General features: G+C 39.7%; 2 protein-coding genes across 4 annotated transcripts in view; one reads left to right on the top strand and one right to left on the bottom strand.

Moving 5' to 3' along the window:
• Positions 1–947: 947 nt before the first annotated feature.
• On the top strand, positions 948–1,289 carry LOC129177491 (uncharacterized protein KIAA0040). The gene has a single exon (XM_054768694.1). The coding sequence runs from the start codon at positions 948–950 to the stop codon at positions 1,287–1,289; it is 342 nt and encodes a 113-aa protein (XP_054624669.1).
• Positions 1,290–5,118: 3,829 nt separating this feature from the next.
• The window catches only part of tnn (tenascin N), a 31,464-nt gene continuing 22,631 nt past the window's right edge, over positions 5,119–13,951 (bottom strand). For 2 of the 3 annotated variants that reach the window (XM_054767357.1, XM_054767356.1), the window contains 8 exons: positions 12,223–12,486; positions 9,753–9,883; positions 9,092–9,230; positions 8,853–9,004; positions 8,669–8,765; positions 7,196–7,360; positions 6,945–7,108; positions 5,119–5,389 (listed from right to left, as the gene is read on the bottom strand). In XM_054767357.1, the coding sequence (XP_054623332.1) occupies positions 5,240–5,389; positions 6,945–7,108; positions 7,196–7,360; positions 8,669–8,765; positions 8,853–9,004; positions 9,092–9,230; positions 9,753–9,883; positions 12,223–12,486 (1,262 nt within the window). In that variant the 3' untranslated portion in view covers positions 5,119–5,239. The remainder of the gene's footprint in view (positions 5,390–6,944; positions 7,109–7,195; positions 7,361–8,668; positions 8,766–8,852; positions 9,005–9,091; positions 9,231–9,752; positions 9,884–12,222; positions 12,487–13,951) is intronic. The other variant, XM_054767358.1, reaches the window with a different exon arrangement.

Below are 13,951 nucleotides of genomic sequence, written 5' to 3' on the forward strand. Positions count from 1 at the left end.
CATGCACTGGCAATTCTTTAAAACAGCAGAGCACTCCTGTCATAGAGGATCTTTGACTAGCATTTGTGCAGTTGGTTCTTAAAAACAGCAGAGCACTCCTGTCGTATAGGCTGAGGATCTTTGGTGTTTTTACAGTAGGCTCTTAAAAGCAGCAGAGCGCTCCTGTCATACCAACAATCTTTGAGTTTTTTTTAATTTTTTATCGTGCAGCAGGTTCTTAAAAATTGTACATCACATCTGTCATATAGAAATCTTTTAATTAAAAATGACGTCCGGAAGGCATCCAACTGAGTTTTTTTAATTTCTTCCCCAGTCTTCTCCACCTCACCATATGCTTCCTCCTCCAGCAGAGACCTCCTGAGCGAGATGATTTGAGTTTGAGGGCAGAGGAAATGGTTGCAATCAGACAACTAAAGGCCAGATGCCATTTCTGCCACATAGCAGCTCCAGTGGGAGCCATTAGCGGCGGGTATTCACATGCATCATCCGCAGCGGGACTGTTTCTCTCATTCTCATCCGACTCGAATCTGCTTACCTACATTTTTCTCTCAGGTGCCATCTCCTTGCTCGCTTTCTGACCTCTTGTTGTCCTCTGTGGGACTGTCTTGGAGACCTGCTTCGAGTGCTGAATGTCTACTCTGCTGTATTAATGAGAGAAGAATGCTGGGGACGTCACTTTGATGCTGATGAGAAGACAGGATAGTAGAGTAGTTTGTATTTCTATGAATGCTCATGTTGTGCTGTTGTTTTTGCTCCTCAGACGTCTTTCTGCAGGAAGGTTAGACTAACCCAAGAGGAAGGCCACGTCTTGGTGATATCAACTTCTCGTACTTCAGCTGAAGGATTGGTGCAGAATTTTGACCACCAAACGTCAAAATGTGCATCCATCCTCCTAAAAAGGACCTTAAGGATTAACTAAACCCTCCAACTTCAAGCATCCTAAAGCCATGGATGGACCTGCAGAGAGCATCCGCGACTTCTTCGACCAGCTCTGGAGCTTTGTGGTGGAGAAACACAAGCAAGGGATCTACAACACCGTCTGCCTGGTGGTCCTCCTCACTCTGCCCCTGCTGGTCCTTCTCACCACCTTGCTGGTGTGCTGTCACTGCTGCTGCTGTCGCCATGCCAACGGATGCTGCTGCAAATTGGGAGGAAGAGGCGCTACTGCAACGTTGGAATCAAAGAAGAAGAAAAAGAAAAAGAACAATTCAGACAATAATGAGGATTTGTGGATTTCGGTCAAGATGGGGCAGATGACACCGGACCGGGTGGCCTTGCCTATAAGCTAGAAGACAAAGGACAAAGGAGATGAAATGTATCGACAGTGTTTAAAGCAGGTGTACTTTCATATCAGCCATGTAATACATGGAGCGCTGCTGTGTTTACAACATTTACTTTGTGGTACAGACATTTACAAGCCATATTTACATTCCAGATAGCTGCAGACGTGTCTCCAAGAGTGTGTATGAGTGTGTGTTCTTGAAGTTCCCATGTGAAATTCATTGTGTCTGCATTCAGGAGGGCGAGCCCATTTCAAGGCTGGCTGTGACTGTTCCTGCCTACGTGTCACAAGCAATATACCGCATGATGATGGCTCACTTTTAAAGTTTGGAAAAAAAATAGTGTAACTCTTTTGAATTTTGGGTTATAAATTCAATACATGATTTCACTGTCATTGCTGGTTTGTGTTGATATATTCCACTCCACCGGCTTCCTCTGCATATACAAAAACCAACACTTGCCCTTTAAAAATGTTAAATATCAACACTGCACAGCCACTGAGCAGTGCATCCACATTAAGTGAAAATAGAAGAGAATGAGGAATTAGGCAGCTACTGTAATATTGTGTGTTTAATGACAGGGCATCAACAATATCCCACTCCCCATACGCCATCAGCCTGATTTCATTCATTTACCTTGAAGCTAACTCTGAGGTGAGGTAGAAATGCAAACCACACGGAGTGTCAATAATTATTTTTACTGTGTTAAAAAGGTCTTAGTCAGAAAAGTTCCTGGGATTTTGGTGGAAAAGGGACGATTGTGTATTAGCGTGTCTGAGGCCCTGCTTGTTTCATTACGGCACTGAATTGTTTCGCTTTGTGCGTTCTGAGAAAAAAGTACCCTAATTTCCGGTGTATAAGACGCACTGGTGTTTAAGCCGCACCCACTAAATTTAGAGAGAAAAACAGATTTGTATATTTATAAGCCGCACATGTGCACATCATAAAGTGGCATATTGTGGCACACACAAGTCCGTGAGGACCCAGGCAGCTCTTTATTTAACAGGAGCCAATCGTGAGCTATGAAAAAACTCACAACGAGCTTTCAACCCATTGAAAGTTGCAATCAATAATCAATATAACAGTCTGACTCACAGTGTCGTCTTACAAAGAATGCTAAACTCATCACACAGCAACTTAATACTCAAAAGGTAGCTCGTAAATATACAACATAAGCACTAATATGAGTTTAAAATGGAAAAAAAACTATTTTAACTTTTTCCCATAATGCATTTTGTCTCGTCAAAGCATTTCATTTGAGGACAAGCTCGTCATGAGTTCACTTATACGTCTTACTTTACTAATGAACTAATGAGGAACTAATGAGGAACTGAGTAGACCAGTTACTGAGGAACTAAGGCACATAAATTTACAGTCATTACTGAGGTACTGATGAAGAACTAATGAGGAACTAATGAGTCATGGTTAGGGTCAGGTAGGCTTGTTCCTCATTAACTACTGTCATTTTATGTACCTTATTGTAAAGATTTCTTACTGTACTTACTGTACGTGCAGGGTTCCCTCGCTCCATTGCATTTCACCTTTTGCAGCCTCTCTGTTTCGCAGATTTGTATTTTTTTTTTTTACAGCGTATGATCGCTGGTTCTAAGAAGAATTGCACTGTGGGAAGTTGAGTGTTCTAGTTCTGTGCTTTAGCAAGGTGGCTGTCTCTCTCTCTCTTCTGTCTGCTTTGCCCATTGTCTTCTGCATCCTGATTGGCTGTAGACCACTGTCAATCAATCTCCTTCCTGCAGTCTCCTGCTGTGGTCATCACTACTAGCTAACAATGTGAGCTGCTTGCTAACCACCAATAAACAAGAGAAGAAGAAGCAGCTATCCGTGTGACCCTGAACTCTGCATGTTTGCAAGGTTTCTCTCCGGCAAAACCCACAATGTCGAGGAAACGTTCTGCACCCAAAAGACAGAGGAATCCAACCATCCCACAAAAAGTTGGACTTCTCGACATGCTGAAGGAAGGTAGAAGTTGTGGCTGTAAGGGGGCCATTACGGAATAAATTAATCTTCGGTTCAAGGAGGAGGACGAGGAGGAAGAAAGTACGATGACAGGAGCAATATGTTTTAACAAGGATACATAAACGCCCAGCGGAGCGGCGCCAGGACAGAAAGGCACAGTCAGAAGAGTGAAATACATGTGAGTTGCTTAATAATTTCTTGTGTCCAACCTAATAGGTTGATCATTAATGACATTTGAACTTTGAGAGTGTTTAACCAAGAGAGAAATGTGAGAAAATGTTAATGCCTGTATGAGAAAAGTGTATCAAGTGTATGGTGAAGTGTTTTATAGTCTTAAGACAGATATAATAATAGTAAAATAATCAAGTAGGCTGCTTTGCGGATTTCACTTATTGCAGGCTATTTTGGGAACCTATCCCCCGCGATAAATGAGGGACAACTGTAGTCAAAGATGTCAGCAAATCTTGTAGACTTGTCATGCCATAGCAGAAACTCTTTATCAGGATCATGTGAAGAGTATTGCCTCCCAGGCCCAGACTAATGTCCCGTGTGCATTTTCCAGCATGTCATCAAAAGGTGAGTATATGTGGTTTTATTTTGCTTTTATTGTACTGTATTGTTCTTTTAAGACGCAAATGTGCTTACAAACAAACTGACACAACCTGATGCTGGAAATAGAGTCATTTTCTTCCAAAGTCACGCCAGAATATCCACCGACAAGCCATTAGAGATCATTTCAGTTTGTAAGTAATTGGTCTCAGTTTGCAGACATGACTTTTTGGTTTTTTTTTTTCATTATGTTCTCTGGCGGTGCTTTCCATGAAGTGCTCAGACTCCAGCAGTTTAAACAAACACTGCCTTATTAGAGGCAAAACTCGCATGGAAAAAATAGCTCAGGCTGAGCCCACGCTCGGTCTATTCGTCAATCTGACACACACACACACACACACGCACACACATTATGTATACAGAACATACACAAGACTAACACAATAGAGGTGGAGGCTATTATGAGAAGTCTGAGAACTTATGAAATTACTGTGGCGGAAACAAGCTTTCACGTCATTTTAAAGTCACATTTTGTTCCTAATGTCAGGTAAAATGACAATTGAATCAATTTGAATGCATAAACTTTCTTCTTGGCAGTGTTTAGACCATGAGTTGCTTTTTGTGTTTAAATGTTGTATTGCATGACCCTGTTGTAAAAATAGCACCCATCCAGACAGAGACGACCAGGCTATTTTAAATTTGGGAAACTATCTGGAAAGAAGAACACAGTCACTTCCTGCTGAGTTGTTGTTCCAGTCAATTTTGATGAAACACTTATCAGTTCAAAAGTGACGTGGTGGTGGAACCTTTTTCATTCACAATAAGGAATTCAAAAAAAAAAAAAATGTAACTACATTTTTCAATCATCATCACATCATGTCTTCTATATTATTCTTATTTCATGTGTTTGTTTTTATTGAATTCACGTTATTATGACCGGACTCCAAAATATAGGGGAAATGCTGCTTCTGTTTCCTCATAGAACATAAAAATCTTACACAAATAACCTGACCTTTACTTTTTCAAAATGAATACCGTCACCGAAGAACTTACTAAATGACAACTTTAAGTCAAATTAGTGACTTTTTTTTGTTGAGACACTAGACAAACTTCAATTAGAGATCAACTAAATAACTTCAAGGCACCTTTTTATGTTTGCACACGATCACATTTAACCTTTGAAACTGATTAAATGACTTGACTAACCACAAGTTTGTTGGAAATGCATAACAGTTCCTTTATGAAGGATTTAGTATGGAATAGTACAAACAGCAAGGGATGATGTGCACTGTTTTCCAGCATGCACAACCCCATCATCAACACTGTATTATGTACATTATGTTTATGTTTGAACTCTTTTAAGTAAACCAACACTTTCCCAATAGTTACTTTTTGGACCAAATCCTACTAAATTCTGATGCGTCATACTGAATGTTCTATTTCTCCTGGTCTTTCTTTTGGCTCTTCTCTCTGGCCATCATCAACGACCGCCTCTTCCTGCTGGAGAATGCTCCTACAGGTCGGATCTTCATTTCAGTGAAGTCCAGGGATGCCAGGTGGCCCGTCCACGGTTCCCAGTTAATACCCTGCGAGCAAGGAAGGTATATAGCAATGACAGAATACATTGGAACCGCCACTCTCTGGCGCTTTCTGCTTTTTGGGCGGGCTTTTTGCGATACTGCAACAGTGATGCCAAAGAGGACAGTGTGATGATGAGCATAGAATCTGGGAGAGTGGTGCATATGTATTTATACACTTGTATGACACAGGAACAGATACATTTACTATCCAGTTTGAGTTTAAGTTTATTGCACACGTTACTGTCATAAGTGAATTACCGCAAAGTAGGACTCCTTATTTCTAAATGGAATATTTATGTAGTTAGAACATAAAAAACCTGTTTATGACATTCTAAATTCTTTTTTAACATGATTAGAGCCCTCCAGACATGAAATAGCACCACAATAGCCACCTTTACACTCGTATTACCCAATACAGCAGACATAATAAGAGTAAATAAGCCATTTAAGACATAAATAAGACTCGTGCTGGTGTGTGTTGCTGTAAATGTGTTCCCTTGGGGAGCTGAGTGGCGGGTGGGTAGGACGTGACGTTGGGGATTCAGAGTTGAGTTTTAGCTTGGTGTGGTTTACTGCTGCAACTGTAGCCTGTGTTTTTATTAGGGAATTTTATTAGGGATTATTTTGTCTGAAAGCATTCAAACCTACAATAAAAGCCTGTTGTTTGGCATTTGTGTGTCCACCAAACATTACAGTAATATTACTGACGCCTAGGGACCACTGTAGGACCACATATCATTCAGAGCTTCTTTGAATGCATCGTCTGAATGCCTTACGCAGTCATTCCTCGTTTATCGCAGTTAATTGGTTCCTCTGCCGCTTTCTGTTCTTTTTTTGGGCGCGGCTGTTTGCGATATTGCAACGGTGATGGCAAAGAGGACAGTGTGATGATAAGCATAGAATCTGGGAAAGTGGTGCATGCATATTTTGACACTTGTATGACAGATAAGTTTGAGTTTACATTAATCGCGATTAATTCCTTGCACACCTGAACGCAACTTAATATTAACATTAATTCATATTAATTAATATTGTCTTATTGTTTTGACTAATAATGGACGATAGTCTACCACAAAACAGCAATTATTTAGGAAATTAATTAATTTCTGAAAAAACACGATATAGTGAGGGAGCGATTATCGAACCGTGCTATTGCGAGGGACGACTGTATAGCCTTATTCAGTGTAAAAGATTCTACTCACGTGAATGATTCTTTCAAAAGGGATGCAGATTAAGAAGATTTAGAACATTTAAAACAGGTTTCCTTGTTTATATGCATGTGCGCATAGCGCCAGATACAGGCTGAACGGGACGCCAGGATTATACACTCTTATGATATAATTATTAAAGTCAGATGTTTTCCTATTTCACAGTAACTTGAAATGTTGGTATTATGGTTACCATCACATTTTCCCCTTTGCCAACACTGGTACCCTTTAGTGGTAGCATCATAAAAGAACTCAAAAAAACAAAGAGAAAGCAAAACACAGGTTTGAACTCCAAGTTCTGTTTGACTTGTGAGGTATATTTTGGTGACATGCATGTAGTGAAGTGCACTCACCAAACTGTGCCTATTGTCCCCCCATTTGCCATTGAGGTTGGCCAGGTGACAGTTTTTGTACCACCATGCTCCACGATGCGTGAGGGCACAGTTCCCCAGGGCGATGTCATTATCTGAGTCAATAGTTGTCCAGGGACGACCCTGGTGGTAGGTCATGGCATCACCTGGAACCACATCAAGGCCTTAACTCAAGCTATCTTTTTCAATTAATTAAAGGTGTAGCTTTTTTTATATGTACATATAAAGTTCACCTGCTGTCCCTCTATAGTTGCCAATGGTGAGTTTGAATTTCTGCCTGGCGGGGGCGACCTTGAAGCTGTCGTAGACGGCGTAGGCTCTCTCAGAGCCTCGGCCCAAGTCGAACCTCAGCTCGTACTGGGTGGGAGTGTTGGTCAGCTCGTAGATCTTATCCAGTCCTGAGGTAAAAAAGGATAAAAATCTGTCTTCTCAAGGGACAATGCAATAAAAAGTCAACTTTGCTATACTTTAAAGTAGTCAGTGTACGGCTTGCATAGCAGTACAGTAATCCCTCGTTTATAGCGGTTAACCAGTTCCAGATCGCAAAAAGGGAATTTTTAGACACAAATGCAGTTGACAATGGCAGCCGAAGCAACAAGCTAGTGGTTAGCGTTGCTGAGCCATGTGGCGCAACACCGGAGCCTGACTCTGAACAGCAGTTTGGAGTCGGGTGACTCAGAACCTGACCTTGATTTTTCTAACGAGTGGCTGCCGTCAGAGATTCATCCCCACTTGCAGCAGACCCCACCGTCACTCTGCTTGAATTTGCTTCTCTGCAGAAAAAGCTTGTTTTCTCTGTGTTTTGGTGTTTTTGCTGAAACTACCCTATGTTCAACCACCAATATCTAAAGACTCAAAATGAAGAGAAACAAACTTTTTGTTCTGATGAAAGAAGAGAGTCTAAAGTTTCTTTAGATAGTTTCAATGCTTATGTAGTCCTAAAACTCAAAACTCTGTGGGTCTTAAACAGTTCACCTTGTAGGGGAGCAGAATCAATGGAGGACAGGAAGTGACATTGGGGGTTCAGAGCTGAGTTTTAGCTTGTTGTGGGCTATGTTTTGAGATCATTTAAGCCTGCAATAAAAGCCAGTTGTTCAAGTCTGGTGCTTCTCACAAACAATTACTGACACCTAGTGACCAATGTAGAATACTACATTCACAAGTTGTTGTCTTCATGGCTTTAATGTACAGTATTTATATTTTAGTTCATTTAGACAGATAGATAGATTTAGCAATGTTTATGCTTGAAAATGATTCATTTGCTTGAATATGCATTTTTAAAAATAATAATAGGCTGTATTCAACCATAAAACAGCATCAATTATTAATCAATTAAAGTTTGAAAACCACGATAGCGTGAGGGAGCAATGTTCAAACCGCCATAGCGTGAGGGACGACAGTATAACATTTACTATCTGCTGAAAGCGAGTCAACACACACTCATGTTTGTCTGCATAGCGGGCAACACAAGTGAGTAGCAAGATAATTGTGTCTTGCCTGCAGTCAAGCTTAGTGGTGGTAGCGTGATGGTCTGGGGCTGCATGAGTGCTGCCGACACTGCAGAAGCTGCACTTGTTGAGCTGTACTGACCCGGGATGCCAGCTATTTAAACGATAATGACTGTATGTTGAGTCATTTTCAGATACTGCTACACAAGCTGTACACTGACTTCTCTTAAGTTTCATTTCTACAACACTTCACCTTACCAATCCAAAACTCATCCGTCATGTTGCCAAAACCAGCCGTGTAATGTTTCCAGCGTTTCATAAAGTCCAGTTTGCCGCTGTTACGACGCTGCAGCACCTGGAAGAACACCACTTATTCAAATCAGGCTTTTCGATCCATGTACAGGTATACCTAATGTTAAGGACAAAAAAAGGGACAGTGTACCAGCCATCCGCCTCCATCAGCATCCATGTCACAGTAGGCTTCCATTGGTTTGGAGCCCTCATTGTTGATATACACTGTGTAGATGCCGCTCTTCTTGTTGCCATTCTTCATGATCTGAAGACAGTCCATAGGGAAGGGGTACAGGATGCCAACTACAGCGTATAATATATACATGAACATAGGTCCAAAACGTTAGAATGTATAAAATCATCTTGCATGATGTCCACAAACAGAAAGACCTGTTTTGAAGATGCTTTCCACCACTTTGCTCCTTTTGTTGCCTCTGTAGGCGATGATGCTGACAATGTATCTCTTGCCCATCTGGAGACTGGACACAGCAAAGGTGCTCTCTCTGGAGCCAAGCTGCTTCTCAACGGTCTGAGCAACAATAAAAACAACAATAAAAAAGCAACAAAAAAATAAATTAAACAACAGTGATGAACATAAAGGCAACTGTGTTGCATCAAACTATCCACGGGGTCAGAAAAAATTTTGAGAAAATGCATATATCAATATCAATACCGTCAATAATTATCAATACCATGATAGTTCTAGTTTTACACTTAAAATTACAACAAATAACTAGAATCTCCTTCAAAAGGGACACTACCAATGAAAACAACTGTAATATGATCGTGCACTTAATGGCCACAAGAGGTCAGCCTTGCACAGTATGGCAGCCCTTCTTAAGGCGGTATTTTTTAGTCAAGTACTGCCAGTGCATATTCAAAAGATTGACAATACTAATTACCCATGAGGATAGATTATATTATTTACATAAGAATAGAGGCTCAAATACTACTACATTAAAGTACATCTACAGAAAACACAATTTCATTGACAAACTAAGGTTTGTGCATTGGAGACTCAATGTTGTTTCATTGTTAATATTCAGCACACCTCCATATTGCCCTCCTCATCCCTATAGGTGAGGATGTAGCCTTCAATGTCAGCCAGTGGAGGAATCCAGGTCAACGTGGCTGAATCCATGGTCACATCCAAAGCCTGAAGGTCCCTGGGAGCGTCGATATCTGTCAGATAAATCACAGCAGATGTCACATCAATCATTCATGCAGGTATGGAATATTGTACTTCATTATAGTTTGGATTTTGGGCCTGCAAAGCTTGAAATTGCCATCATGCCTATACTTTACTTGACATGCATGCATGGTATTTAATTGGTGTCTGTAGATGAACTACCAATTAGCCCAATTAGTGTTAAAAATTTACTCTATACCAGTGGTTCCCAAACTTTTCACAGTAGCGTACCCTTTCAGACACTCGACTTGAAGCCATTTACCCCCTACTCCTGCACACTTAAAAAACATAAACCTTATTTAATCTTCATTAACTTGAAATGTTGAACATGATTAATTGGTTAAGTAATTTTATAGTAAGTAATTAATTCTGGTTAAAAAAAATTCATTTTGTGAGGTCAAATGTGAAGGGATTCAATGTTTCGGACATCTGATGGGTCATTAGTTATTAATTGACATATTAAGGCATGTGGCATGTCCAAAAAAAAGTCTCAAATAAAATTATGTCCTCAGTCCCTGGGCACTGATGGATAAAACGAGACATATTTATGGTCCAAAACTGTGTCAGTTTACGAGCTAATTAAAAAAGGCCCAGTTCTGACTTTTCACCTCACACGTGTGCGTGACACAAAGCAACATTTGTTCTAAGTCTTCCAGCATGTGGCTGCTGCTGCTGTTGACCCACACTCGCCATACACACAGCACACACAGCATACTGTAGCTGACCTCTGAGAAGGCTCTCCTGCCAAAATAAAGGCTTCTGCTACTTCCTGCTAGATGTTCTGTGACTTTAACCATGAATGAATATGTTCAGTGTTATAAATCCGAGAGATGTGGAATGCTTGGCGTGTATGCTTCCAAGTGGTACACCTGCATAATCTAATTCAATTCGTTACAAGAGCTGTACTATATTATTAATTCTGCCTTTATAATGATAACGGTTGCTATTATTTTTATAGCAATTTTATTACTGAGATTGTACACTCAACAAAAATATACCGGTAAACACAACACTTTTGTTTGTGCACAAAAGGCCTATCTCTCTGTATTCTTCACAAATCTGTCTAAATCTGTGTTAGCGGGCGTTCATCATTCATTCATTCATCTATCCACCTCACAGGTGTGGCACATCAAGATGCTGTTGAGACAGCATGGTTATTGCTCAGGTGTGCCTTAGGATGGCCACAATAAAAGGCCACTAGAAAATGTGCTGTTTAAATGTATTTGGGGTGGTCCAAGGATGTCTAAAAATAGTATCTGTTCAGACTACCCCAACACAATGAATCTGCACATTTTGGAGTGGCCTTTTATTGTGGCCAACCTTAAGCACACCTGTGCAATAACCATTCTGTCTCATCAGCATCCTGATATGCCACGCCTTTGAGGTGGATAGATTATGAATGATGAATGCTCACCAACACAGATTTAGACAGATTAGTAAACAATATTTGAGAGAGATAGGCCTTTTGTGTACATAGTAAAAGTTTTACACCTTTGAGTTCAGCTCATGAAAAATAGGAGCAAAAACAAGTGTTTGCTGCTATGTGGAACTGCACTACATCACACTGAGAGGTATTTCTAATGTGGTCTATCTCAGGTAACCTATCTCAGCTAACCTAGTACACCACGGCAAACTACAATAAAAATAAAAATAAAAATAAAAATAAAAATAAAAATAAAAATAAAAATAAAAATAAAAATAAAAATAAAAATAAAAAATACCCCAATTAATACATCAGTCAAAATTCTGTATTATTATTATTATTATTATTATACTATTTTGTTGTCTTTGTGTTTTGCAGAATGTTTCATACAGCTCTCCTTTTGAAAAAATACTGTTTAAAATGAAATTTAAAAACATTTACAAAAATAATATTACACTGAAAATACTGTAAAAATATATACAGTATATAAAAATATAAGTAAAATATTTAATAAAACATAACATAATAGATAAAGAAATGTTTATACAATAAAAATGTCATTTATAAAAATGTAAGGATTTTAAAATAGAAAAATATAATTTCATAATGCTGGATTCAAAATATAGCTAATACACTATTTTACATGATTATATATACTGATACATCCATCCGCCATCTATAAGCTTCTCCAGAAGTACTGAAGTTGACAGCAATCAGTGAAACAAGTTTGTAACAGTAAAGCCTGAGTTTTTCGGGGGCAGATTTGACTTTTATATGTAAAAGTAAGTCTTTTACCAGGGAAAAACTCCAAGGAACAGATTTAAATTCATCTACTGTACCGTCATTCAAATTCTATAGTGCCCAAGATTTAATATACTGTTTTTTAACAGTTATTTGTGTTGGATCAACCTGTCTCCACTTGTCCTGTGATCTTCCTGCTTCTTCTGTCCTCTTTGACAGCCCACACATAGACCGTGTAGACGACACCGGGCCTCAAACCAGTCAGACTGTGAGAATCGACCTCAGGCCCGACACGTATCTCCCCACTAGCGCCCTCAGAGGAGCTGTAGGTGAGCACATAGCCGTCGATATCTGCCAGGACCTGTTCCCAGGACACCTTGAAGCTGGTCTCGGTTTGGTCTCGGGCTAAGAGGTTAGCTGGAGCATCCAGTTCTAGAGGAAGATGTTAGTGGTAGATGCAGTTAATGCTACTGATGCTACAACTACGAGAAGTACTGTTTCAACAAGCATTAGGATTAGTAACAAACGGGGTTTGTTTATTTCTATGATGCAAGGTGGCGGTTATCACAAGATCTCATGAGATTAAAACGTGATTTTTTTGGTTGAGAAAAAAAACGTCTCATGGGCAATAGGCCTGGAATGATAATAAATTAATCACACAATAAATGAAAATAAACTTGATCATTTTGCCGGCCTCAACATGTTGCCAAACGCATGCGTGTCTGTTTTCCTTGTCTGCCGCCTCCAACAGGAAGGAAACACGCAGGAAGAGAGTTCACTCTGTGCATTGGTTTCAGCACCTTAGTGCGTTTGTTCCACAGAACAACAGCATGAACAGAGTGAGCCCTTTTGTTAGTCATACAGTCTCTTTGTCTCGGTGGATGGAGGCAGGGCCACTAGCATACACACAGATTGCAGAAGAGTGTAAGGTATAGTAGAAATTAAATTAGTAGATTGCAATTTATTGTCATATATTTTTTAATATTTTTTTAATTGTACTTTTCTTAAAAGTAATGTTAAAATCCCGTCTCGTTCTCATAGACCCAATCTCGTGTATTATCTTGTCTTGTAAACTGAGTGTCTCATGACACCCCTATTTACCACTAATAAGTGTCAGGAGGAGCAATCACATTGACTATATGATATGGCATGTCAACGTTGTGTCGCATGTGTTGCATGAGTAAGTGTACTGTCCTCAGGGCTTCAACTTTATGGATTATTTTTAGTCTTTCTGTTTAGTTCCATTATGCAAGGTGGCAGTTATCACTAATAACTGGCAGGAGGACTGATCACATTGACTATATGGCACGTCTACATTGCATTGCATGCGTTGCATGGGCAAGCATACTCTGGGTGTTGACTTTGTGGATTATTTCTAGTCTTTCTGTTTATTTTTAGTATGCAAGGAGGTGGCAATCATTAATAACTGGCAGATACTGTAGAGCAATCACATTGATTATTTGACACGTCTTCGTCGCATCACATGTATCACATGAGTAAGTGTACTCTGGGTTTTGACTTTGGGGATTATTTCTACTCTTTCTGTTTATTTCAATTATGCAAGGTGGCGGTTATCATTAATAGCTGGCAGAAGGGTCGATTGCATTGATTATATTACATGTCTACATTGCATCACATGTGTTGCGCGAGCAAGCATACTGTGAGTTTGGACTTTGTAGATTATTTCTATTTTTCTGTTTATTTCCGTTATGCAAGGTGCCATTTTGTTAATAACTGGCAGGATGAGCAGTCACATTGATTATATGACACATGCACTGTACATGGCAGTCATGAAGCTATAGAAAATAGTTTTAACATAGATGACAGAGTGTTTAACATTTCTTTGTCAATTATTTTGGTAACAATTTCTGCAGTTGGTTTTGAATACTGCAGCAGG

The sequence above is a fragment of the Dunckerocampus dactyliophorus genome, chromosome 2, assembly GCF_027744805.1.
Source record: "Dunckerocampus dactyliophorus isolate RoL2022-P2 chromosome 2, RoL_Ddac_1.1, whole genome shotgun sequence".
Taxonomy (NCBI): Eukaryota; Metazoa; Chordata; class Actinopteri; order Syngnathiformes; family Syngnathidae; genus Dunckerocampus; species Dunckerocampus dactyliophorus.

Bases quoted from the DNA above. Each gene is read 5' to 3' on its own strand.
- LOC129177491 (XM_054768694.1), top strand. From the start codon at position 948: ATGGATGGACCTGCAGAGAGCATCCGCGACTTCTTCGACCAGCTCTGG.